The 23,880-nt window shown below is 49.2% G+C and overlaps 1 protein-coding gene across 1 annotated transcript; it reads left to right on the top strand.

Moving 5' to 3' along the window:
- Positions 1 to 1,886: 1,886 nt before the first annotated feature.
- On the top strand, positions 1,887 to 22,223 carry MRPL4 (mitochondrial ribosomal protein L4). The gene is made up of 9 exons (XM_048492057.1): positions 1,887 to 2,072; positions 2,926 to 3,010; positions 7,787 to 7,955; positions 12,346 to 12,397; positions 16,110 to 16,227; positions 16,390 to 16,496; positions 17,570 to 17,679; positions 20,049 to 20,119; positions 21,917 to 22,223. The coding sequence occupies exons 1-9, from the start codon at positions 2,025 to 2,027 to the stop codon at positions 22,060 to 22,062; spliced, it is 906 nt and encodes a 301-aa protein (XP_048348014.1). The 5' UTR covers positions 1,887 to 2,024; the 3' UTR covers positions 22,063 to 22,223.
- Positions 22,224 to 23,880: the final 1,657 nt, after the last annotated feature.

Genomic DNA, 23,880 nt, shown 5'->3' with positions numbered 1-23,880 from the left:
ACACTTCTGAAGATGCCAGCCACAGATGCTGGCGAAATGTTAGGAACAAGATCTACCAGACCACTGCCACACAGCCCAGAAGGCCCACCACCACTAGTTGAGTCTGGCCGTGAAAGCCTTCGACAATATATTGTTCAGTTTGTGTTTGACTCCTCAATCTGTGGTTGTCCCCAGATCCAGTGGCACGGAGTTCCACATGTAAACTAGCAATTGTGTGAAGCAGTCCTTCCTTTTTTTTGGTCTATCCTGAATCTACTGCCACGAGTTTTCATAAGATTCCTTAGTTGCAGAATTATGGGATGGTCGACTTTCTCTATTTCCATAATTTTGCACATTTTAATCATGTTGCATTCGCCCTGAAAAGCCTTTTTGAGCCTTTTCAAATTGGTGCGCCAAGTCCCTAAAACACCCCTGGCTGCTCTCTTGTGCACTTTTCCCAGCTCTGCAAATTGCAATATCACTGTGTTACCAGCAGGAAAATAGGAAAAATATTTTCCTGAGCCTGCCACCGAACTACACTGGCTAAGGATCAGAGCAAAGAGACCAGTGTTGTCCAAAAGCCTCCACAAGTCCTGGAAAGAACATTTATATACAAATGTGCTGATTTTTCACATGGTTTCCTTCTTGCCTTTGTCCCTTTTAAGGTTTAATGTAAGCCCCTCAGTGTTGGATTTATTATTTGCCAAATGTTTATGATTATACTTTAGCTAGGTTCTCCAGTTGCTTTAAGGTTTTGTTACTGCTAATTTAGGATTCTCTTGCTTATATGTTTATATGGGCTTGTACTGTATTGGAGGTTCTTTGTTATAAGGTTAAGGGATTCTATAGAGTTACTTTAAGTGATAGACAAGAAGAGAAATGGATTAGAAATATTCTTCTTACTTTATTGTGGCCATTAATAGAGAGAGAACCCTCTTAGAGTTTTTAGTAGTTTTATTTTAGCTAGGTAACAAGGAAGTAAGGTCAAGAAAATGCAAAGTAAGGACAACTCCTTCGCTACAAATCTGATAAGTTTGTCAACCTCAACAAAGACCTTTTTTGGACTTTACAAGGAGGTGCCTTGGCGTTTGAGAAGGACATCACCCTGCTTCTCATTTGAAGACTGTTTGAATTTTTTCACTTCTGATCTCAAGACCCACTGGACTATTGAAGTTTCCACTTCTAGGATCTCAAGATTCATTGGCAGCTTTTTCTTCTGGGACTTAATCCCATCAGCAAAAACACTCAAGGACTGTCTTCCTCCTCTTTGTTTTAGTTTGTCTGTATTATGTGGCAAGGGGACTGCCCCCTTCCTCCACCTCGGATTGGGTGAAAAACTGTATAAAAAGGGCTGTGTTTTCGTTCTGTACTGGGCAGTCTGGCCTGGAAAAGAGCTTGAAAATCACAATAAAGAACCTCTGCTCTGAAGGCTTGGCCCTGCCTCTGCATCCACTCACTGCTGCCAAAGCTGAAATCACTCTGAAATCACTTTCTAGTTACCCCGGGCAGTGGGTAACAACTGCAACAACCAAAGCCAAATTGCAATATTCTACGACGACCGTGACCCAACTGGATATTCCAAGTGAGCTGAATTAGCATATGCAAATGAGCAGGCTCAGATCATCATCTTACTGTATTTGTATTTTTCAGGCACCGCCCACTGAACCTAGGCCACGCCCCCACGGCGCCTTGCTCGGAGGTTAGAATGACTCCTAACTTCCGCTATAAATTTGAAGCCGCCACGCACGTCCTACCCCCTGTGCCGTTCATTTTTAGACCGGAAGTGTGTAAGAACCTTCCTATTTTTCTACCTCTATGACACTGGCCGTCGAAAAGCCGCTTTACCGAGGAGGCACCACAGAGAAGTGGCGAGGTAGAGCGGCCCTGGCGGGAATCGGGCTTGGCGAAAGAGGAGCTGCGATCTAGTCGCAGTTTCTACCTTTTAGCGGTCGCTTGTAACGTCATTACTGTGCGCCGGAAGCAGCTCTCTTTGAACGGCTGCGTGGTGGTGCCTGGAGTTGGACGTGTTCGTGGGGATTGGCGCGATGATCCGGCTCGCGCTTCCGTGGTTGGGTCGGGGAGCGGCCTCGCGGGTGAGGCTGCCAGGGGGATGGGCTGGTGTGGAGTTGCCAACATCCAGGCGGGACCGGGAGATCTCCCGGAATCGCAGCTGATACCCAGGCTACGGAGATCCGTTCCCCTGAAGAAAATGGCTGCTTTGGAGGGTAGCATTAGCTTTGGTCCCTCCGCCCTGCAAGCCTTGGCCTCCCCCTCCCGCCCCCGTATCTCCAGGAATTTCCCAAATTGATGCTGGCAATCCTAGAAGTTACTGGAGATTTTGAGTTTGGGGTGTGGGATTGTGAGTGGAGGAGAGGGGCTGCAGGGGAAAGGGGGGTCATACCATACCTTCCCAGGCCGCCATTTTCTCCATGGGAGCTGGTCTCTTAAAATGGCTTATAATTCTGGGAGATCTCCAATCCCCACCTGGAGGTTGGCAACTGTACTTGCAGTTGTGATTTTGGGGTTCATCTGACCTTCAGGTGAGACCCGACGTTTTCCCGGAGACAATTGATCTCCAGACTACAGCTTCGGAGTCCAAAATCTGGTGATCAGGGGGGTTTAAATATATATGTTACGAGGGTTGGATGTGGCATAATTATGACCTGGTCAGGCTGAGCCCCGGAGGTTTGGCTGGGGAGCCCCCAGCAGTCTCCCCAACTCGGATTGGCACTGGGGAAGGTGACTACCTCAAGTGGAAAGGCCCTTGAGATAAGCCTTGAGAGGACTTATCAGGCCTGCAAGCCAGCTGAGGCCACCCCCTGCTTCCAGTCTGGCCTTGTGGGCCTGCACGGGAGGATTTTTGCCCTTTCACGTAGACTCAGATCAGCAGAGTTCCTTTGGTCTTCCTATGTTTCACTCTGACTTTCTTTTCATTTCTGGCCCCAGGTTTTGTCCACCGTGTCCAACCAGAAGGGTCTTTCGGGCACATCTGGCGTTGTTGCCAATGAGGTGGATGGAGCAGCTCTCCCAGGTGAGCCCCTTTTACATCTTCAGAACACCTGTGGTGGAAAGCACTGCCAAGTCACTGCAGAGCTATAGCAGCCCTTCATGGGGTTTTCGAGGCAAGAGACTGACAGAGGTGGTTTGCCATTGCCTGCCTTGGCATATCAGCCCTGGACTTCCTTGTTGGTCTTCCAACTAAATACTAACCAGGGCAAAACTTGCTTAGCTTCAGACTAGAGCAGACTAGCTTGGGACATCCAGGTCAAGCAAGAAACATACAGAGGTGGTTTGCCATTGCCTGCCTCAGCATAGCAACCCTGGAAGGTAGTCTCCCACCCCAAGTACTAACCAGGGCTGATACTGCTTAGCTTTTATGATCTGATGAGATTGGGCCAGCCTGGGCCTTCCAAGTCAGGGCAGGAAAGAAACAAAGATAGTTTGCCATTGCCTGTCTTTGCATAGCAAACCTGGACTTCCTTGGTTGTCTCCAATTCAAATACTAGCTTCTGAGATCTGATAAGATCGGGCTAGCCTGAGCAGGGCAAGAGACAAACAGGTGAGTTACCATCGCCAGCCTCTGCCCAGCAGCCGTGGACTTCCTTTGGTGGTCTCTCATCCAAATACTGATCTGGGCCAACCCTGCTTCGCTTCTGAGATCCGACAAGATCAGGCCAGAATGGGCCATACAGGTCATTTGATTTCTTATGCCAACCTGCGATGTATCAAAACTTCAGGGCAAACAATCGGGAAATTTGCTGTGTGAAAGGGATAACTGTAACTATACCCTTTTCCACTGAAAGATCTAAATAAAATGGTAAATTCCTACACCACTTCTTCCTGGACCATATTTATTTGGCTTGTTTTCTGGCAACTTGGAAGATGGCGTCTGAGACCTTATTTATTCATTTATTTTGTTTAATTTATTTCATCAAACTTCGATGCCGCTCTTCTCCACAAGGCTCGCAGCGGTTCGCATTCAAGATTGAAATAAAATATATTAAAATACAGATTAAATACATTGCCACAACATACATTGAATACATTAAAATAAAATACATGAAAATGCATTTGTGGCGGAGTGCTCCGCTAGTGCCTGCTTGTGCTGTAGGCAGGGGAGGAGCAAAGAATAAGAGAACCTGCAGAAGAGGCAAGCTCGTTCGCAGGGAAGCTCTTTGTGCGGGAATCAGCCCAGCGAAGAGGGAAGTTTTCTGCAGAGGGACCGACCTGCCCAAGTTTCTAAGCTAAGCTACGCGCGGGTTTTCGTTCCTGAAGTGAGTATTCGGGGCACCAGGACAACGGCCTGCTCACAGGGAGATGACCCAGGCACATGCATGAATGAGCAGATTCTCAAGAGCAGGGCTCCCCAAACTTTTTAAACAGGGGGCCAGTTCACTGTCCCTCAGACTGTTGGAGGGCCGGACTAAAAAAAACTATGAACAAATTCCTCTGCACAAATGATCGTAAAATGTTTGATGTCACCTTTCAGCCTTTCTGTCATGGTCTATTTTTAGAACAGTGACCAAAGTATGTCAAGTTCAGGGTGGGCTCCAAATATTGTTGGGGAGGCTGTGGAATACCTTCCCCTGTAAAAAAAAAAAAAAAGCAGAACTTTCCCAATGAAGCATTCCATCTAACCCAGGATCAGGTATCTTCCTGGGTTCTTTCATATCAGCAGCCAGCGGCGATTAGCCAGCCTGGCTGATGCCAATGAGGTGGTGAGGAACAGAAAGCCTGAGAGCAACACATGGAGTAGCCGAGAGGGAAGGGCGGAGCAGGAGTTGCCACGTGTAAGGTTTCCAACTCTGGGTCAGAAAATGCATGGAGATTTGGGGTGCCATCATGTAATTGCAATCAACAGCCGTTGGGGCCGGTTCCTCCTCTCCCTCGAGCCGCCACTGCACATGAATGGAGCCATCGCCGCCATGCCTGGCCCGGTGGGATAATGCTTCAGGGGGCCACATTTGGCCCCCGGGCCGTAGTTTGGGGACCCCTGCTCAAGAGGAAAGGTGGGCCCCTGTCCAGGAGCCCCTCCCGGCAAAACCAGGATGGCGGCATCTCTGTGATGAGGCTTATCAAATTATAACAGGACCCTATCGCTTTTAGCTTAAGGCAGCTGGGCGGGGGTGTGGTGTGTGGAGCCAGCACGCTGGCAGAGCAGAGGTTCCTTCCCCCCCCCAACCCGGTTTCCCAGCCACCAATCTGCTATTTCCCACTTGCTCAAATCCCACAGCAGCTCTCAGCTGTCTTGGACCATTTCTCAGATCAGCCTCCCATTCAAGGGCGTTAAGAAAATAAGCACCTTCAAGGCCTTGCGTCGGCCTGGGACCCTCGTACCTACGAGACCGTCTGGCCCCATATGTCCCACGTCGGTCTCTGCGTTCAGCAGAGGTCAACCTGCTTGTGATCCCCGGCCCCTCTATGATGCGGCTGGCCTCCACTAGGGCCAGGGCTTTTACGGCCCTGGCCCCTGCCTGGTGGAATGCTCTCCCTCCAGCTGTCCGGGCCCTGCGGGACCTTAACGAGTTCCGCAGGGCCTGTAAGACTGAGCTATTCCATCGGGCCTTTGGGGAGACCCGCTGCTGATGTGGGTGCCCGAAACATTCTAAGAGACACTCTTAAGACCCGCTGTCCTTCTCTTAAGAGGAGTTTTAATAGTCGGATGCCATCTATTTTTAATTTAATTGGGTTTGATAATTGAATGCTGCATTTTAATTCTTAACTTTGTATTTTGCTTTTATCTGTTTGTCAGTGTTGTACACCACCCTGAGCCCTTCGGGGGAGGGCGGTATAAAAATGAAATAATAAAATAAAAATAAAATAAATTTTACATATTTACCTTTCGTCCGTCTGTTCACCCAGGCACGTGTGCTAAAAAACAAAAAACACCATCCTGTTTGGAAGGAGAGCAAGATAAAAATGTTATAACTGGGGTTGCTACTTTTCCCACTTCTTTTGCTAGTTCTGCCCCTGTACCTTTTAACAACAGCCAGAAGAACGAGCGCGGTTCTCCCCAAATGTCACCATCAGCGCTCCACAAGCAAGCAGCGAGCCATCCCTTTCTCTCGCCCTGTGGCAGCCAAGAAGGGCGACTGAGGCCCCCAGCAACCACCTCTTCCTGCAAACAGAGGAACCGCAACAGTGCCTGCCTGCCGGGCGGGCTTCCATAAGAGGACGCTCTTTCAAGCAGGGTAGGAATGCAACGCGACGAGGGCAGCACCCACCCTGGCCCTCAGCCCACTACACGAGCCTCTTCAGCCCCCGATCCCTGCTCGCAGCCACCATAGCCACCATCTTGCTTTAGCACGTCCACCTCCCTTGATATCAGGAACGGCACCTGCTTTGGTCAAGCCATCCAGAGGTTGGGCACACCTGGGCATGGGAGACAGCCCTTCATGCAACCACCTATCACATGTTGATGACCCTTTTGTTCTAAATCTATGCGCTAGGTAATGTAACTAACTAGGCATCCTCCTGCTTGGTAACGTAACTAGACATCCTCGCCCGGAGCCTCCAGAAGGGGGGAGGGAGGCGTGCAGAAGACTGTCGCTTTGACCTTGAGACACTCAGAACTCCATAACAAAGCTTTTCACACCTTCTTGTTCTGCTAATCTGTGGGAAGATGGGAGGGGGGATCAAGTGGGAAAAAGGAGGAATAAATGTATCTGCAGGAGCCAGGATCCCCAGATCTGGCTTCTTAAGAACATAAGAACATAAGAACAAGCCAGCTGGATCAGACCAGAGTCCATCTAGTCCAGCTCTCTGCTACTCGCAGTGGCCCACCAGGCGCCTTTGGGAGCTCCGTGCAGGAGGAGGAGGTGAAAGCAAGGGCAGCTGCTGCTGCTGCTGCTCCCGATCCTGAGGAGATGCTAAGGCATTTGCAATCTCAGATCAAAGAGGATCAAGATTGGTAGCCAGAGATCGACTTCTCCCCCATAAATCTGTCCAAGCCCCTTTTAAAGCTATCCAGGTTAGTGGCCATCACCACCTCCTGTGGCAGCATATTCCAAACACCAATCACACGTTGCGTGAAGAAGTGTTTCCTTTTATTAGTCCTAATTCTTCCCCCCAGCATTTTCAATGGATGCCCCCTGGTTCTAGTATTGTGAGATATCTTACAGTTTGGGTCCTCATTGCCAACCCAATAAAGCCTTCCGATTTTATATCCAGAGTCTGTTTATTGACCCTTGTGCCAAGACCTAACATTTGATATAGACGTTCGGGAGCATTTTCACCTGCGGAATACTTTTGCTTCCACCGTCCCACCGCTGACCGCACTTAGATCTTTTGGTGGAAAAAGGTATAGGTGGGACCCATTTCTTTCTAAACCCATTTCTTGTGTAACCTCCAGGGGGCAGCAGCGGTTGCTTTTAGGCAGAGCTTCTAACCAACTCTCTGGTACTCAAAACAACAAAACTAGGGAGCATTCCCAAGGACGTGTTCTTAAATTTTCAGTGCGGTCTTCTAGGCGTGTAACCAACACTTTTAGAGGCTGTTCCTGTCTGTCAATCTGAAGACAGCACTTAGTTATTTTACGGAGGTTTCCAGCCTTCCTTTGAAAGCTTTCATGGTGCTATGTTGTAATTTTTAAAAGTAACATAGGAAGAGAGGTGAATCATATTTCCTTTCAAAGTGTCAGTATGTCATAGATCACTAAGGCAGGCATGTGTGAGCAGAGGGCTCATAAAATGTCTGCGGAATTAGTAACTTGTGCACATTTCTTCAAGCTTTAAAAAGAATTTCTCAGAAAACGGCACCTCCCACTTGCAATGATTCTCATGTCTCTTTTTCTTTTGCTTCCTTTTAGCAACGTGCCCCGGTGGGCTCTCTAGAGATCCCATCCTACGAAAATGCAACAGTGCTGTCCCCAAACACCTTGTACCTGTCCAGGCCTGGGTGGAGTCTTTGAAGCATTATGATGCCCGATTTGAGGGCTTGACGGACCTGCACCCAGACGTGTTTGCCGTCATGCCGCGGTAAGTCCTGCAGCAACATTCGTATTTCTAATCCTCCTCAGTACAGAGAAGCCTAAAATTGTGCATGTGGTCTAGAAAGAAAAATCTCTTCCATAAAGTGTACTATTTCTGGGGGAGGGGGTGCAGATATTAAGTCAGGGGACCCCAACCTTTACAAGCCTACGGGCACCTTTGGAATTCCGGCACAGTGTGGTGGCCCCAGCTTAGCTGCAGTCAACAAGTGAGCATCCTTGTGCTGGGGGGACAGCACTGGGTTAGAATCAGTGGACTCTATCTGGACAACCAGGTTTGTTTCCCCTCTCTTCCACATGAAGCCTGCTGGGTGTCCTTGGGCTAGTCACAGTTCTGTCAGAACTCTCTCAGCCCCACCTACCTCACAGAGTGTCTGTTGTAAGGAGGGGAAGGGAAGGAGTTTGCAAGCCGCTTTGAGACTCCTTACAAGAGAGAATGGCTGAGTATAAATGTAAACATCTCTTCTCTGTTGCCAACATCGGTACAGCCCATTCAATCTCCAGTGGTCAATCCGAAGCCCCACCTGGCCTTTCTTAAAGTGGGCACCAGGAAATGAGTTGCTAGGTGCTGTGGGGCCCACGGGCACCATGTCAGGGATCCTTGTGCTAAGATAGGGAAGAGGAAGAATGGGGGGGGGGGTTGGATTAAAATGGGGCCAAGTGTGATGTGGGTAAACTTCCCAGTTCTCTGTGAGATGTGAAGAGTCTGGTTGACCTGTGGGACTACCTGGCACCTTTCCATACATATCAAAGGGTCTGGATACTTTTCGCCAGGGGCACTCACTGCTCAGACACCAAAGAGACACATTTGAGCTTCTCATTAACCAGAAGAGTGACATGTATGTCCTATGTACCACCCCAAACACACACAAAGAAGAAGAAGAGTTTGGATTTATATCTCCCCTTTCTCTCCTGCAAGGAGACTCAAACGGGCTTACAAGCTGCTTTCCCTTCCCCCCCACAACAAACACCCTGTGAAATGGCCGAGACAAGAGGAAGCCAAAAGGCAGCTGACTGTAGCCCAGTGTCCTTAACGATATGTTGGTGCTCAAGCTAATCTGGTTCACCAGAGAAGCCTCCACAGCTCAAGTGGCAGAGCAGGAAATCAAACCCGGTTCCCCAGATTAGAGTGCACCTGCTCTTAACCACTACACCACGCTGGCTCAATCATATATAACATATATAACAAATATATAACATATATAACTTTGGTTCGCCACCACGGATATATAACTGTACTGTGCCCCTTGCAGCCACCAGAATATATCTGAGCAAATTAGGTTATCTCTTTCCGCTATTTCAGACAGCGTTAACATCTACAGCAGTGATGGCTAACCTTTTCGAGACCGAGTGCCCAAATTGCAAACCAAAACCCACTTATTTATCGCAAAGTGCCAACACGGCAATTTAACCTGAATTCTGAGGTTTTAGTTTAGAAAAAACAGTTGCTCGGGAGTAAGCTTGGTGGTAGTTGTTGGCTTTGCTTTGAAGCAACCATGCAACTCTTGAGCGAGGTGAATCATGACCTTAGGAGGTTGTACTCAGAAGCAAGCCCCATTGCCAGCAACCGAGCTTACTCCCAGGTAAAGGATCGTGCTTTAGTTCTTTGCATGAAAATCAGTGGGGTTTAACAGCACTTAACAGGGTTATCTACACTGCTTCCCCAAAACTAGGTCTTAGGTTTAATGCTAATAATTGAGCCCAGTGGCCCAGGCCAGCCTATGGAGTAATATTGAGGGCGACAATTTCCCCTCCACATGATGAACTCTGTTTGCACGTGCTCACAGAGGGGGCTCTGAGTGCCACCTCTGGCACCCATGCCATAGGTTTGCCATCACTGATCTAGAGCTAACAATGAAGAGCTTAGCAGGCAGCGATTTAGGGGTTTAAAGTGAATTTTATTCTGTTTTTAATTTTTTTTAAAACAGTATAGTGTGATTTGGTAGGATTTTATTGTTATTGACTAGTGTTAGACTTCACTGTTTTGTGTAAGACGCCTTGAATATGGACAATAGAAAGGTGGGGTATAAGTACTTTAAATCAGGATGTGAATTAAATGCTGTGAAGGGAGGGGCCAGAGCTCAGTAGAAGAGCATCTGTTTAGCATGCAGAAGGCCCCAGGTTCGGTTCCTGGCACCTCCAGTTAAAAGGCCCAGGCAGTCGGGGATGTGAGTGACTGGAGAGTTGCTGCCTGCCTCGGTAGCAGACGCGTAGTGGTGATGGGGACATCCAGGACAGCTTGTCCCGGGCGCCACCATTGCCATCACGTGGGGGGGCGAGGGCAGCTCATGCCCCAGGCGCAGTTTCCCCCTCCCTTCATCACTGCTCGGTAGACAACATCACCCCAGCTAGAACAGCAGTCTCATTCAGTTCAAGGCAGCTTCATTTGTATTGCTGTTCCGGGGTTTGTATGTCTGTAGTGAGGGGATGGGCTTGCAAGTCGGAGTGATGCCGCAAGGCCCATTGTCGTGTTCTGGTGCCTCCCAATAACTAGAGGCAGTTAGTACTGGAATAGATTGTCTGAATGGAGATCCAACAAGTTACACGTCAGAAAACCACTGCCAAGACTAAAGTTTTCCTGCCAAGCTATCCCAATGAAGCTACTGCATTCCCCCGCAATCAGGGCCCTGCTACCAAGCAACAGCACAGCTGCTATCTGTACCATAAGAACATGAGAAAGAGCCTGCTGGATCAGACCAGAGTCCATCTAGTCCAGCACTCTGCTTCTCGAGTGGCCCACCAGATGCCTTTGGGAACTCACATGCAGGATGTGAAAGCAATGGCCTTCTGCGACTGTTGCTCCCAAGCACCTGGTCTGTTAAGGCATTTGCAATCTCAGAACAAGGAGGATCAAGATTGGTATTCATAGATCGACTTCTCCTCCATAAATCTGTCCAAGCCCCTTTTAAAGCTATCCAGGTTAGTGGCCATCACCACCTCCTGTGGCAGCATATTCCAAACTTGCTTCTCTCCCAAGGCCGTTGCTGGGAAAGGCATTTCATAAACCCCGCACACTTCTGCAAAGGAGGAGGAGTAGGAGTTTGGATTTATATCCCCCCTTTCTGTCCTGCAGGAGACTCAAAGGGGCTGACAATCTCCTTGCCCTTCCCCCCTCACAACAAACACCCTGTGAGGTAGGTGGGGGCTGAGAGAGCTCCGAGAAGCTGTGACTAGCCCAAGGTCACCCAGCTGGCGTGTGTGGGAGTGTTCAGGCTAATCTGAATTCCCCAGAGAAGCCTCCACAGCTCAGGCGGCAGAGCTGGGAATCAAACCCGGTTCCTCCAGATTAGATACACGAGCTCTTAACCTCCTACGTCACTGCTGCTCCAAAGCAACGCTCCTCCCTCCTCCAAACTACAAGAACAACCAAACAAGAACAACTAGGTGCAGACTTCTCCCATTTTCTCTTGGGGAGGACAACATTGCACCTGTCTGCCCTTTTGGCTGCAATGCTTTCCTTGGGTTGCAAATGGGGTTGCAGCAGCTGGCTCTTTTTGCACAAGTCAATGAAATATTTGCAAAATGTTTTCAATCCCTGCCCCCTGTTTGTTGACACTCACCTAGAAACTATTCCTGCCTGCCATTTTGTGCTTGTTCCATTTCTTTTTTTAAAAAAAACACTACTGGATTCGATGCCTCAATTCTTGGAAGTCTCATGCAGCAATTCTTCATAGATCATGCCCTCAGGGCTTTAAAGATACCCCGCCCCCCATTAAAAAAAAAAACCCTGATGAAAATAAACAGGTGAGACAATGGAGCAAGCTCAAAAAATGGCGCACAGGTGGAATTCCAGGGACTGTGGAGAGGCATAGGAAACGTTTTTAAAAGATATGCACAGCAAGCCTAAACATTTTGAAAACAATGTATTGTCGAAGGCTTTCACGGCTGGAATCACTGGGGTGCTGTGTGGTTTCCGGGCTGTATGGCCGTGTTCTAGCAGCATTCTCTCCTGACGTTTCGCCTGCATCTGTGGCTGGCATCTTCAGAGGATCTCTGAGGATGCCAGCCACAGAGGATGCCAGCCACAGATGCAGGCGAAACGTCAGGAGAGAATGCTGCTAGAACACGGCCACGCAGCCCGGAAACCACACAGCACCCCATTTTGAAAACATTTTGACAAAAAGAATAAATAGAAACCTGGGTGCATTTGAAATGTTTTCAGGCTGGAAATAAAATGTTTTGAGGTAAAAACTGTGTGGAACTCCTCAGAGGAAACGTTTTATTTGCTGCCTCAAAACTTTTTATTTTGGCTGTTCGAAAAGGGCCATTCTCTTGTGTTTCAGTTCTTAAACCAAGACAGCCACATCTCTTCCCAGCCTGATGGTTGCTCTTTCCCAGGTTTTTCTACTAACTGTTGCTTCTCCTCCTTCCCAATCCAGCATTGATATCTTGCACACGGTGGCTATTTGGCAGAAGAATTTCAAAAGAATTGTGAGTACTGAAATATAGGCGGGGACATATTTTGGGAACATCCTGGGGGTGGAGTGGGTGGGGGGTTTTCCTTAGCAGAGGGCGACATCTGAGAGGACTTTGAGCCGGGCTGTAGAAGAGCTTGTCCATTGGGAAGCTTCCCGTGGTGCACAACTGGAAATGGGGAAGAAAATGCGCTCAGCAGAGGCAAATTTGCTGGTGATCCCTGGCCCCTCAATGATGCGGCTGGCCTCCACCCGGGCCAGAGCCTTTACAGCTCTGGCCCCTGCCTGGTGGAACGCTCTACCTCCAGCTACGCGGGCCCTGCGGGATCTTACTGAATTTCACAGGGCCTGCAAGACGGAGCTGTTCCACCGGGCCTTTGGGGAGCCCGGCCGCTAATGCCCCCCCTTTTTTCTAACACCTGTGGACCCTGCTGTTCCCCCCCTCCCTCTTCCTCCCCCCTTTCTTAGGGGACCATGAGTAGGACGCCATCGGTAATTCTGATATTAAGATGCTGCATTTTAATTGGGGGTTGATTTTAACATATAGAGCCATATTTAATGATTATCTATAACTTGTTTTTATTGTGCTCTATCTGTTTGTTCACTGCCCTGAGCCCTCTGGGGGAGGGCGGTTTATAAATACAATTAATAATAATAATAATAATAATAATAATAATAATAATAATAATAATAATAATAATAATAATAAACATTTCGTGAATTTATTAGACAACATAGTTGAACTATTTGAAAACGTTATATTACATTGATTTTCCATCAAAAGAAAAATGAAAAGGTTAATAATTTAAAAAGATAAAGTCAGATTCAAAGAAAAAGAAGAAAACAAAGGAAGATTATAAAGAAACAGAAGAGTATAAGAAAGGATGGTAGAAGATGATATTTACAAGATAAAAAGCAGATTTTTAGTAGTTACATAAAACACAATTATATCAACTTCCCCTGCAGTTAACCGATCTTATTATAACTAAACTAGTATATACAGGCAAATACTTGTAAACTAGCCCAAATCTGACACCCTTGATTGGTTTCGTTATCTAATAGTTACATTATATCGTTGGGCAATATCAGTGGTGGGATTCAAATAATTTAACAACTGGTTGTTTACAAGCACCATTTTCACAACCGGTTCTGCCGAAGTGGTGCGAACCGGCTGAATCCCACCGCTGGGCTGTATACATTGACATATTATTTAATGGGACCCAGGAAAGTTCACTCTTGAGGTATACAGTGGTAGAGGAAAGTGTTGGCATGTCACAGCTTATTATCATCATCATCATCATCATCATCAACCTTTTATTGGCATGAGTTTAAAATACAACAGAGAGGTTGAGGAGAATCAAGTTAAAATAAGTAAATAAAATAAGTAAATAAAATAAGTAAAAGACATTTCAAGCAGTTAAAACAATAAATAAATAAACTAAAATCTGTGGCGAATCTGTTGTGCCAGCGCCAGGAATTTGGCAACGTCTAGGGATCTCTGAGGAGACTGATCACAAAGCAGATAGAAAGATTTGACCTTGTCTGATGAGTAGGCATAGTTCTCAGTATATGGGTCTATATATTGTCTTCTAGATGAAGCATATAGTTCGCAATCTAGGAGGATGTGCTCGATTGTTTCGATGGCTTTTTGTGAGCAGGGACACGTTCTTTGTTGGTATGGGATCTGGAGAAATCTGCCGCTCAGGACTGCTGAGGGTAGGACGTTCAGTCGGGCTAGCATTAAGGTACGCCGGAGGTTCGGCGAAGATATATTGTAGAAATACCTTGGTAGCCCTTTACTGAAGGGGGGAAGGTAGGAGCCCTCCGGTAAAATGCCCTTCATGTGCTGAGTAGAAAGCAGTTGGTTTTCGGCGTCAAGTAGCCTTAGCGACAGAAGTTTGACTATTTGCGCTTCATCACAGCTTATTTACGGCCACACTGTAGGGACAAGAGCTGCTCAGGGGTGGTTTGCCCTTTTTTTGCCCCTGCATAGCCACCCTGGACTTCCTCGATGGTCTCCCTCCTTAGGGCTGGCCCTCCTTAGCTTCTGAGATTGGATGAGGTCAGGCAAGCCTGGGCCATCCCATTCAGAGCTCAGGCATTTTTATTTGTGCACGTGCACTTGTTCCCTGCCCCTGCCCCTTGGGAAAAAAAACCCCAATTAAATTCTTTGCCGAGGCAGTCCGTCGGCACAAACTGATCTCTGTGACCGTACCTGAAAGTTATACATCCGGGCAGCATTTATTTTGTGTTGTCATTTGTTTTGTAATGCTGATCTTTCGTACCATTTCGAAAGATTCGTTCTCGTCTTTCTAGTTCCACCGATCTGCTAATAATTTCCATCTGCTGGAAATCTGATATTGCCACAGCTGCTGACTTCTAGTATTTTAGCCGGCTGATCCCACTCAGTTGTGAGCACTTCTGTGCTGCAGCAAGGACTGGCATTCTCTCTTTAAACTGGGGCAGATTCAGTTACAGAGATGAGTTCTACAAGCAACGTTGTGCCTTCCTTCCTACCCAGCTACGTTGGAAAAAATGCTGGCCTGCACAGAGCCAAGACTGTCTAGTTTTGTTTCCTGATTTCCCCCCTTTTTATGTATACTGCTGATCCGGGCAGCCTCCTTTTCTGTTCTGCTCAGTTCCCCCTTATTGCCATATGTATTCCTTGGCCGTCTGCATACAGGATGCATGGGAAATCTGTAACGCACTACATAGATCAGGGGTAGGGAACCTGCGGCTCGAGAGCCACATGTGGCTCTTCTGCCCTTGCACTGTGGCTTCACGAGCTGAGCCGCCGGCCCCATCCTTGCCCGCCCTGCAGGCAGCAGGGCAGGCGCACCAACTGCCCACAGCCGGCTGGGCTGCGCCGCGGGCTTCCCCTCTCGCCCGCCCCATTGGAGCAGGGCGGGCGCTTTCCCGGTGGCCGGTGAGGCCGAGCTGCTGGCCCCATCCTTGCCCGCCCTGCAGGCAGCAGGGTGGGCGCATCCATGCGCTTCTCAGAATGAGCGGAGTAAAAGGTTTAAAAAACCCAATATATACAGTGTTATCTTTATTTTAAATGTCAAAAATTATTTGCGGCTCCAAGTGTTTTCTTTTCCCGTGGAAAACGGGTCCAAATGGCTCTTTGAGTGTTAAAGGTTCCCTACCCCTGACATAGATAGACCATCAGGGCAGTGGTAATTTCTGGTGCAGCCGTGCCACGAGGTCTCTTCATCTTGTGAGGTTGTGAAAGGGCATTGTTACCCCGGCTGCTGTGTTCAGCTTCCGAAAGACAGAGCTTCCTTTTAGAAAGCAAAAGCAAAACAAGATTCTACAGCAGCAGAATCCTTCTTTCAATAATACTTTGCCTCCACCCAAAGCCTCTGGCTCACGTGGCCTAGCGGTTAAGAGCGGGTGCACTCTAATCTGGAGAGCTGGGTTTGATTCCCCGCTCTGCCACTTGATCTGTGGAGGCTTATCTGGGGAACCAGATCAGTTTGTGCACTCCAACACGCGCCAGCTGAGTGACCTTGGGCTAGTCACAGTTCTTCGGAGTTCTCTCAGTCCCACCCACCTCACCTGTAGTTTGCACTTGGTAATTTGCTGACGCTAAACATCAACTGGTTGAAAACAACACCGGCCTCCCTTGTGCAGCCATTGTTAGGAAACGCTTAGTTTGCTCTGGTTCGCTTGCATCTGTGGCGCGTGCTATTTGGGGTCATGCTCCCTGATCTACCTTGTCTTCTCAGAGTCATGCCAGGACCAAAACACGAGCCGAGGTGCGTGGCGGGGGCAGGAAACCCTGGCCACAGAAGGGGAGTGGACGGGCCCGGCATGGCAGTATCCGTTCGCCATTGTGGCGTGGGGGTGAGTGGCGCTCTTTGTTTCCCGTAGCCGTTGGGGGATGTTGGTTTCTTAGTCCTAGTGGACAACAGTGAGTTTGTGGCTTGGATGTGGGTGCCCCAAACGTTGTCCTAACCCTCCTGCTTGTATCCAGCTTCAATGAGAACCCTCCTTGCTTCCTCCTAGGTGGCGTGGCCCATGGTCCCCGTGGCCCCACCAGCTACTACTACATGCTCCCCATGAGGATGCGCGTCTTGGGCCTCAAAGTGGCACTGACGACCAAGCTGATGCAGGTAGCACAGTCAGATTTTACCCACTGTCTCCAGAGGCAGTGTAATATGTCAAGGTGTTCATATGCACAGTGTAATATGTCAAGGTGGCATGCAAGGGAGGAGGGGGAGGGGGCCCGCCATCTGGACATGGCCCACCCACCCTAGTGAAGAAGAAGAGTTTGGATTTATACCCCACCTTTCTCTCCTGTAAGGAGACTCAAGGTGGCTCACAAGCTCCTTTCCCTTCCTCTCCCCACAACAGACACCTTGTGAGGTAGGTGGGGCTGAGAGAGTCCCGAGAGAACGGTGACTAGCCCAAGGTCACCCAGTAGGAATGTAGGAGTGCGGAAACACATCTGGTTTACCAGATAAGCCTCTGCCACTCAGGTGGAGGAGTTGGGAGTCAAACCCGGTTCTCCAGATTGAAATCCACCTGCTCCACTTCACCCTGCTGGCTCTCACTCAGCAAGGCCGGGGCTGGATCCACCTCAGTGATGGGCCTGAGGCCGCCTTGTGAGCTTTTAGCTGGGGTAGGATTCAGAGTGGGGATTTGCACATTGTGGTTTGCGTGCAGCTTTCCCCCTTTCTCTCCTGGCGCTCCATCGTGCTCAAGATACGGCCAAGAAACAGAGCTGAGAACTGGGCGACGGAGAGAGGAGGAGGCTCACTTCCTACCTGCTGGGGTCATCCAAGGCAGGCTAGGGATCAGGTCTTGGGATGTCCAGATCAGGAGTCTGCAACCTGCGGCTCTCCAGATGTTCGTGGACTACAATTCCCATCAGCCCCTGCCAGCACGGCCAATTGGGAATTGTAGTCCATGAACATCTGGAGAGCCGCAGGTTGCAGACCCCTGGTCCAGATGCAGAGAAGGCGCTGGGCCTCGGGACTGTGTTGCCTCCGGGAGGGGGAGGGGGAGGGGGAGGGGGAGGAATTGGAGAGGAGAGATGGCATCGCAGGAGGATTCTGGGAAGCAGCTTCAGGCGAAGGGATCCCCAGGAGAGGGCTGGGGGGGGGGGGGGCACCGCTTTCTTGCATGTATCTCGATCTCATTGAGTCTTCTGTTTCTCTCTCCTTTCCCCCACCCCAATTCTCAGGAGAATCTCCACATTGTCGACTCTCTAGAGATACCAACCTCAGACCCCCAGTATCTGACTGATCTGGCCCGTTACAGACGCTGGGGGGGATCGGTGCTGATTGTGGATGTGTGAGTCTGTTTTGGGCTCCCGTTAGAGCAGTGATGGCGAACCTATGGCACGGGTGCCAGAGGTGGCACTCAGAGCCCTCTCTGTGGGCACGCGCAAACAGAGTGCCCCCCCCCCCCACATCTAGGCTGGCCTGGGTTGCTGGGCTCGATTATTAGCATTTAACCTACGACCTAGTTTTGGGGAAGCAGTATAGGTAACCCTGTTAAGCACCGTTAAACCCCTCTGATTTTCATGCAAAGAACTAAAGCGTGATCCTTTATCTGGGAGTAAGCTAAGTTGCTGCCAATGTGGCTTGCTTCTGAGTAAACCCTCCTAGGGTCGTGATTCTCCCGTTCAAAGAGTTGCATGGTTGCTTCAAAGCAAAGCCACCTTCCACCACCAAGCTTACTCCTGAGTAATGCACGCCTTGGAGCCAACCGTTTTTTCTAAACCAAAACCTCAGTATTCAGGTTAAAATGCCATGTTGGCACTTTGTGATAAATAAGTGGGTTCTGGGTTGCAGTTTGGGCACTCGGTCTCAAAAAGGTTCACCACCACTGCGTTAGAGGTTTGGGCTGTGGTTGTGGCTGTGGCTGGTTGCCCAGAGAGTGTATACTGGAAAACCCTCGCCCGCACGCAATGGCTCCACCCTGTGGTGGGAGGTCAGAGCTACAGAGGCATGCAATACTTGCCACACTGCCCTTCTGGCAGGAGAAGGCACTCGGTTTTGTTTGGCTGAGGCCTCCTTGCACCCTGAGGCATGGCGTTGACGTTTTCCTCCCTCCAGATCTGTGGTTTTCAGAACTTTCTGGGAATGCAGGGGTTTCAGGATGAGGAATCCCCCCCCCCCAACACAGGGCAGACTTCCTTGAAAGATATTTCACCCACTACCACTCTTCAACTTTGGCAGTATACAGTCCTGCTCGGGTGCTGGGCCGGTTCTAGTGCTGGGGTCTCCAACCCTTCTGAGCTTGCAGTCATCTTAGGAGTTCTGATATTGGGCGGTGAGCGCAAGCACGAAATGACCTACCACAGGGGGGGTGGTACCAACAAGCAAAATGGCTGCCCCGGGAGGCGGAACCAAAATGGTTGCCCCAGGAAGAAGAAGAAGAAGAAGAGTTTGGATTTATATCCCCCCTTTCTGTCCTGCAGGAGACTCAAAGGGGCTGACAATCTCCTTGCCCTTCCCCCCTCACAACAAAACACCCTGTGAGGTGGGTGGGGTTGAGAGAGTTCCGAGAAACTGTGACTAGCCCAAGGTCCCCCAGCTGGCGTGTGGGGAAGTGCTCAGGCTAATCTGAATTCCCCAGATAAGCCTCCACAACTCAAGCGGCAGAGCTGGGAATCAAACCCGGTTCCTCCAGATCAGAGTGCACCTGCTCTTAGCCACTGCTCTTAGCCACTACGCCACTGCTGTGGAGCTAACTACAAAATATTCAGAAATGAAGTCTTGTTTAACTCTTAATAGTGACTTCAACATTTCCGGCAGAAGCTCTGTTTAACAAGATGCCCTTTCAAAAGAACATGTTGTTTAAAAAGATTTCTTTGGGTATTCACAGCTTACCTTCAGTTAAGCTCCTTGTGCTGTGGGGACAGCTACTGCTAAAGCGACTCCCCCCCCCCCCCAAATATAATTTTTATTTTCTCATGCATAAAACAGACAAAAAAAAATACAGACAGAACCCGACAGCCCACTATGCATCTTATATTGACTTCCCCACAACAGCCAATTGGCATCGGATTCTCGGTGTTTTGGCTGCAGCAGATTGACATAGATTCCTTTTACGCTGTTACCGTAAAAGGAGCAGCAGTGGCGTAGGAGCTCGTGTATCTAATCTGGAGGAACCGGGTTTGATTCCCCGCTCTGCCACCTGAGCTGTGGAGGCTTATCTGGGGAATTCAGATTAGCCTGTGCACTCCCACACACGCCAGCTGGGTGACCTTGGGCTAGTCACAGCTTCTCGGAGCTCTCCCAGCCCCACCCACCTCACAGGGTGTTTGTTGTGAGGGGGGAAGGGCCAGGAGATTGTCAGCCCCTTTGAGTCTCCTACGGGAGAGAAAGGGGAGATATAAATCCAAACTCCTCCTCCTCCTCCTCTTCTTCTTCTTCTTCTTCTTCTTCTTTTTCTTCTTCTTCTTCTTCTTCCTCCTCCTCCTCCTCCTCCTCCCCCCGAAACTGCTTGGACTCTGGTGGAACTTCTGCTGAAAAGATGCCAGGCCTGTTCCCCAGGTACGGGCGTTTCCCACCAGAGAGCTGCGAGAGGGAAACAGTGACTCCCGGGTTCCCGTACGCCGTGCCAGAGTGTGTGCGGGGAGAGAATTGATCATATTTTATGCCAAGGGAGCCTCGATCTGATACGATGCTTTTCTCCCTTTCTCTGTCTTGTAGCAATGAGATACCAGAGGACATGAAGTCTGCAGTTAGCAGTCTTAAAACTATCACAGTCATTCCCGCAATAGGTAAGGGGTTGTTATTTTGAAGTGGGGGAGGTTACCACTCCAGCAAGCTGATTCGCCTCTTGGTTCCCTTCTTGCCCTCCCACCCCATTTCAAATCTCCACCCAGCACAGCCATTTCCTTCCTCCAGAGATTTTGGCCCCTCCGCCTCCTGTTTCTCCGGTTCTGGGAATACTCAACAACATCCAACAAATTCAAGTCTTCTGGATGCCAGATGAATGGCATCTAAGGGCCCTAAAGGAACTGACTCGCTGGAGCCCCTTCCTTATGAGGAGAGGCTGCAGCGTTTGGGACTCTTTAGTTTGGAGAGGAGACGTCTGAGGGGGGATGTGATTGAAGTCTATACAATTATGCAGGGGGTAGAAAATGTGGACAGAGAGACATTTTTCTCTCTTTCCCACAATACTAGAACCAGGGGGCATCCATTGAAAATGCTGGGGGGAAGAATTAGGACTAATCAAAGGAAACACTTCTTCACGCAACGTGTGATTGGTGTTTGGAATATGCTGCCACAGGAGGTGGTGATGGCCACTAACCTGGATGGCTTTAAAAGGGACTTGGACAGATTTATGGAGGAGAAGCCGATCTCTGGCTACCAATCTTGATCCTCCTTGATCTGAGGTTGCAAATGCCTGAGCAGACCAGGTGCTCGGGAGCAGCAGCAGCAGCAGAAGGCCCTTGCTTTCACCTCCTGCATGTGAGCTCCCAAAGGCACCTGGTGGGCCACTGCGAGTAGCAGAGTGCTGGACTAGATGGACTCTGGTCTGATCCAGCTGGCTTGTTCTTATGTTCTTAGAGTCTCTGTGGGGAGTTCATTATTTATTTGCAAAAATGTATGTGCTGCTGCGAAATTTATATTCATATCCTGCCCTCCTGCTCTTACAAGAGCCTGAAGGTAGCTAGCAATTGAAAGCATGCCTGATGAAAAAATCACAATTGAAAACCACTAAAATCAACCCCGCCCCATAAATACACATTGTTAAAGTGCACACAAAGCAAAGTTAAAACAGAGTGAAAATACATCCAAAACGTGAAAACATTGTGTACCCTGTTTCCCCAAAAATAAGCCCTATCCCGAAAATAAGCCCTAGCATGATTTTTCTAGATTTTTGGAGGATGCTTGAAGCCCTGCTCCAAAAATAAGCCCTAGTTACAGATTCCCCGGAGCAGCTGATCTGGTCACGTGGGGGGCACAAAATCATGGAAAAAATAAGACATCCCCTGAAAATAAGCCCTAACGTATCTTTTGGAGCAAAAATTAATAGAAGAAGAAGAGTTTGGGTTTATACGCCCCCCCTTTTTCTCCTGTAGGAGACTCAAAGGGGCTTACAAACTCCTGTGAGGTGGGTGGGGCTGAGAGAGGTCCGAAAAGCTGCGACTACCCCAAGGTCACCCAGCTGGCATGTGTGGGAGTGCACAGGTTAATCTGAATTTCCCAGATAAACTTCCACAGATTGAAACCCTTGCCCACTCCCTCCTCCATTGTCCGAGAACTAAGGGAGTCAGAGCCAGACATGTAAATTCCATCCCATTACTTACCTTGGCTCTTGCAGACTCGGTTGCTATCCCAAATCTTTTGAATAATCCTGATTCTGTGTCTACTGAGATGGTTTGCAAACTTTTCTCTTGAAGTCATCGAAAGTAAATGAATTACTAAATGAACTGTATTTGTAGGAATAGATTAGAACAAACGTACATATCTTTTTCCCTCTTTTTATTATTCCAGTTTTACTTTAATGTTATGACATGCCAAAAAAGGCTCTGAAGAAACACACGCTTGCTTTTCTTCCCCGCTCACAGGCCTCAACGTGCACAGCATGCTGAAATATGAGAGTCTGGTGCTGACCCTGGATACTGTCGCCTTCCTGGAAGAGAAACTCCTGTGGCATGACGCGCGATACCGCCCGCTGTACCCTTACCGGCTGCCCTACAGTGACTTCCCGTAGCGTTTTGCACCGGAGACGGACTGGGCCGGGGGCCGCACGGGGAGCTAAAATAGCTTCCTGTTCCGCCCGCCAAAGCAAACTCTCCTGCGGAAATCCTCACCTGTCCCTCGGCAGAGGTGAACCGCCCCCCAAAAAATTTAAATTAAAAAAGTTACGCAGAACAGAGGAGTGTTGCCAGTGGGAGGAAGGGCTCTTCTTTCGGGTTTGTGGTTTGTTTCAAAGGGTTAAGCAACCGGGGAGGGGGGTGGGGGAATGTGAGGTCTAGGATTCATTCAGTGACGGACCCTGATGCAGTCGCCTTTGTTGAAACGAGCACCGAAGCCCTGGCTTTTGCAAAGCCAGTTCTAAAGCACACACCCGCCCCCCCCAATGCCCATCGCTTTATTACCTCTGCTGTCCACTCCCTCCCCTGGCCCCAACTATGTAAAGTAAAAGCGGGAAAAGTGAGAGGAAAGCAAAAGTCCTTTCCCAAAGGTCAGGGAAAGATATGGAGCCATCTGGTCACCCCTCCCTTCGCAGAGAAGGCCAGAGATGCCTCTGTTATCTAGTGTTGCCAGCAAAGGGAGAACAAAGGAATGAAGGAAGACTCAGAAGCCCAAAGAGGCCCCAGACATTAAGCACCCAAGGGTTGATTCCCCACTGCAGAGTTGACTAGATTCGGCCCGGTTCCCTGAAAAGGAACTGACCTAGGTCGACTCCATTGTTCCTCCCCACAGCAGCTGAGTTCGTCCCACCAGAGCTGAGCTCAGAGGGCGGGATCACCTCAGCGCCTCTTCTGCTCTTTGTTCCCGATTGGCTGTCGTGTTACCATGGGAACGTGAACGTGCGTCCATTTTTGTTTTTTTTTACATAACGGCAACATCAGTGCTCTATGTAGCTTTAAGTAGCATGTAAACGTGTGCTGTTTATATGTATGGCCATCGCTTCATATACAAGAAGGATTTTTTTTTAAAGGGTGCGCTTTTCCCCGCCGCGAGTCTTCCGTTTTGAGCATGCCCAAAACACTGAACTGTGATTGGCTGACCGGAGGGAACAGTTCCTCGATGATTCCCCACTTTACCGGCTTCGACCTGAGTTCGACCTAGGTTCGCTGAAAAAGTTGTACCTTCCTGGGGGAGTCGGAATTTGACAGTTTGAGGGGGTGAAGCTGGGACAGAATCGTGTTGAACTCAGCGGCTGTGGGGAATACCTAAGTCAAACCTAGGTTGAACCTAGGTCGACTCTGCCAGTGGGGAATCGACCACTGACAGGGCATAGTACTGCTGAGTGTTTGGGCCAGTCTGAACAGGCAGTGCTAATCTTGATGGACCAAGAGTCTAGCTCAGTAAAAAGCATGTGTGTGTTCCTTAATTACATTATGCCGCTGGAACCATAGCTCAGTGGCAGAGCATCTGCTTGGCATGCGGAAGGCCCCAGGTTCAATTCCCGGCATCTCCGGTTAAAAGGACCAGTCAGTCCGTGGTGTGAAAGAGCTCTGCCTGACGCATAGGAGAACCGCTGCCAATACAGATTGCCATGTGTTTGGGGAGGGGCTCTAGCTCAGGGCTTGTGTTTGTTTGTGTGTTTGGGGAGGGGCTCTAGCTCGCAGCTTCAGGAGCAGCAGTGGCGTAGGAGGTTAAGAGCTCGTGTATCTAATCTGGAGGAACCGGGTTTGATTCCCCGCTCTGCCGCCTGAGCTGTGGAGGCTTATCTGGGGAATTCAGATTAGCCTGTGCACTCCCACACACACCAGCTGGGTGACCTTGGGCTAGTCACAGCTTCTCAGAGCTCTCTCAGCCCCACCTACCTCACAGGGTGTTTGTTGTGAGGGGGGAAGGG

The sequence above is a fragment of the Sphaerodactylus townsendi genome, linkage group LG03 (genome assembly GCF_021028975.2).
Source record: "Sphaerodactylus townsendi isolate TG3544 linkage group LG03, MPM_Stown_v2.3, whole genome shotgun sequence".
Classification (NCBI taxonomy): Eukaryota; Metazoa; Chordata; class Lepidosauria; order Squamata; family Sphaerodactylidae; genus Sphaerodactylus; species Sphaerodactylus townsendi.
The sequence above is the reverse complement of the archived record's forward strand: the minus strand, read 5'-3'. Positions and strand labels throughout refer to the sequence as shown.

Bases quoted from the DNA above. Each gene is read 5' to 3' on its own strand.
- MRPL4 (XM_048492057.1), top strand. From the start codon at position 2,025: ATGATCCGGCTCGCGCTTCCGTGGTTGGGTCGGGGAGCGGCCTCGCGG. The intron at 2,073-2,925 runs GTGAGGCTGCCA...TTCTGGCCCCAG, and splicing joins GTCGGGGAGCGGCCTCGCGG to GTTTTGTCCACCGTGTCCAA. The intron at 20,120-21,916 runs GTAAGGGGTTGT...CCCCGCTCACAG, and splicing joins CACAGTCATTCCCGCAATAG to GCCTCAACGTGCACAGCATG.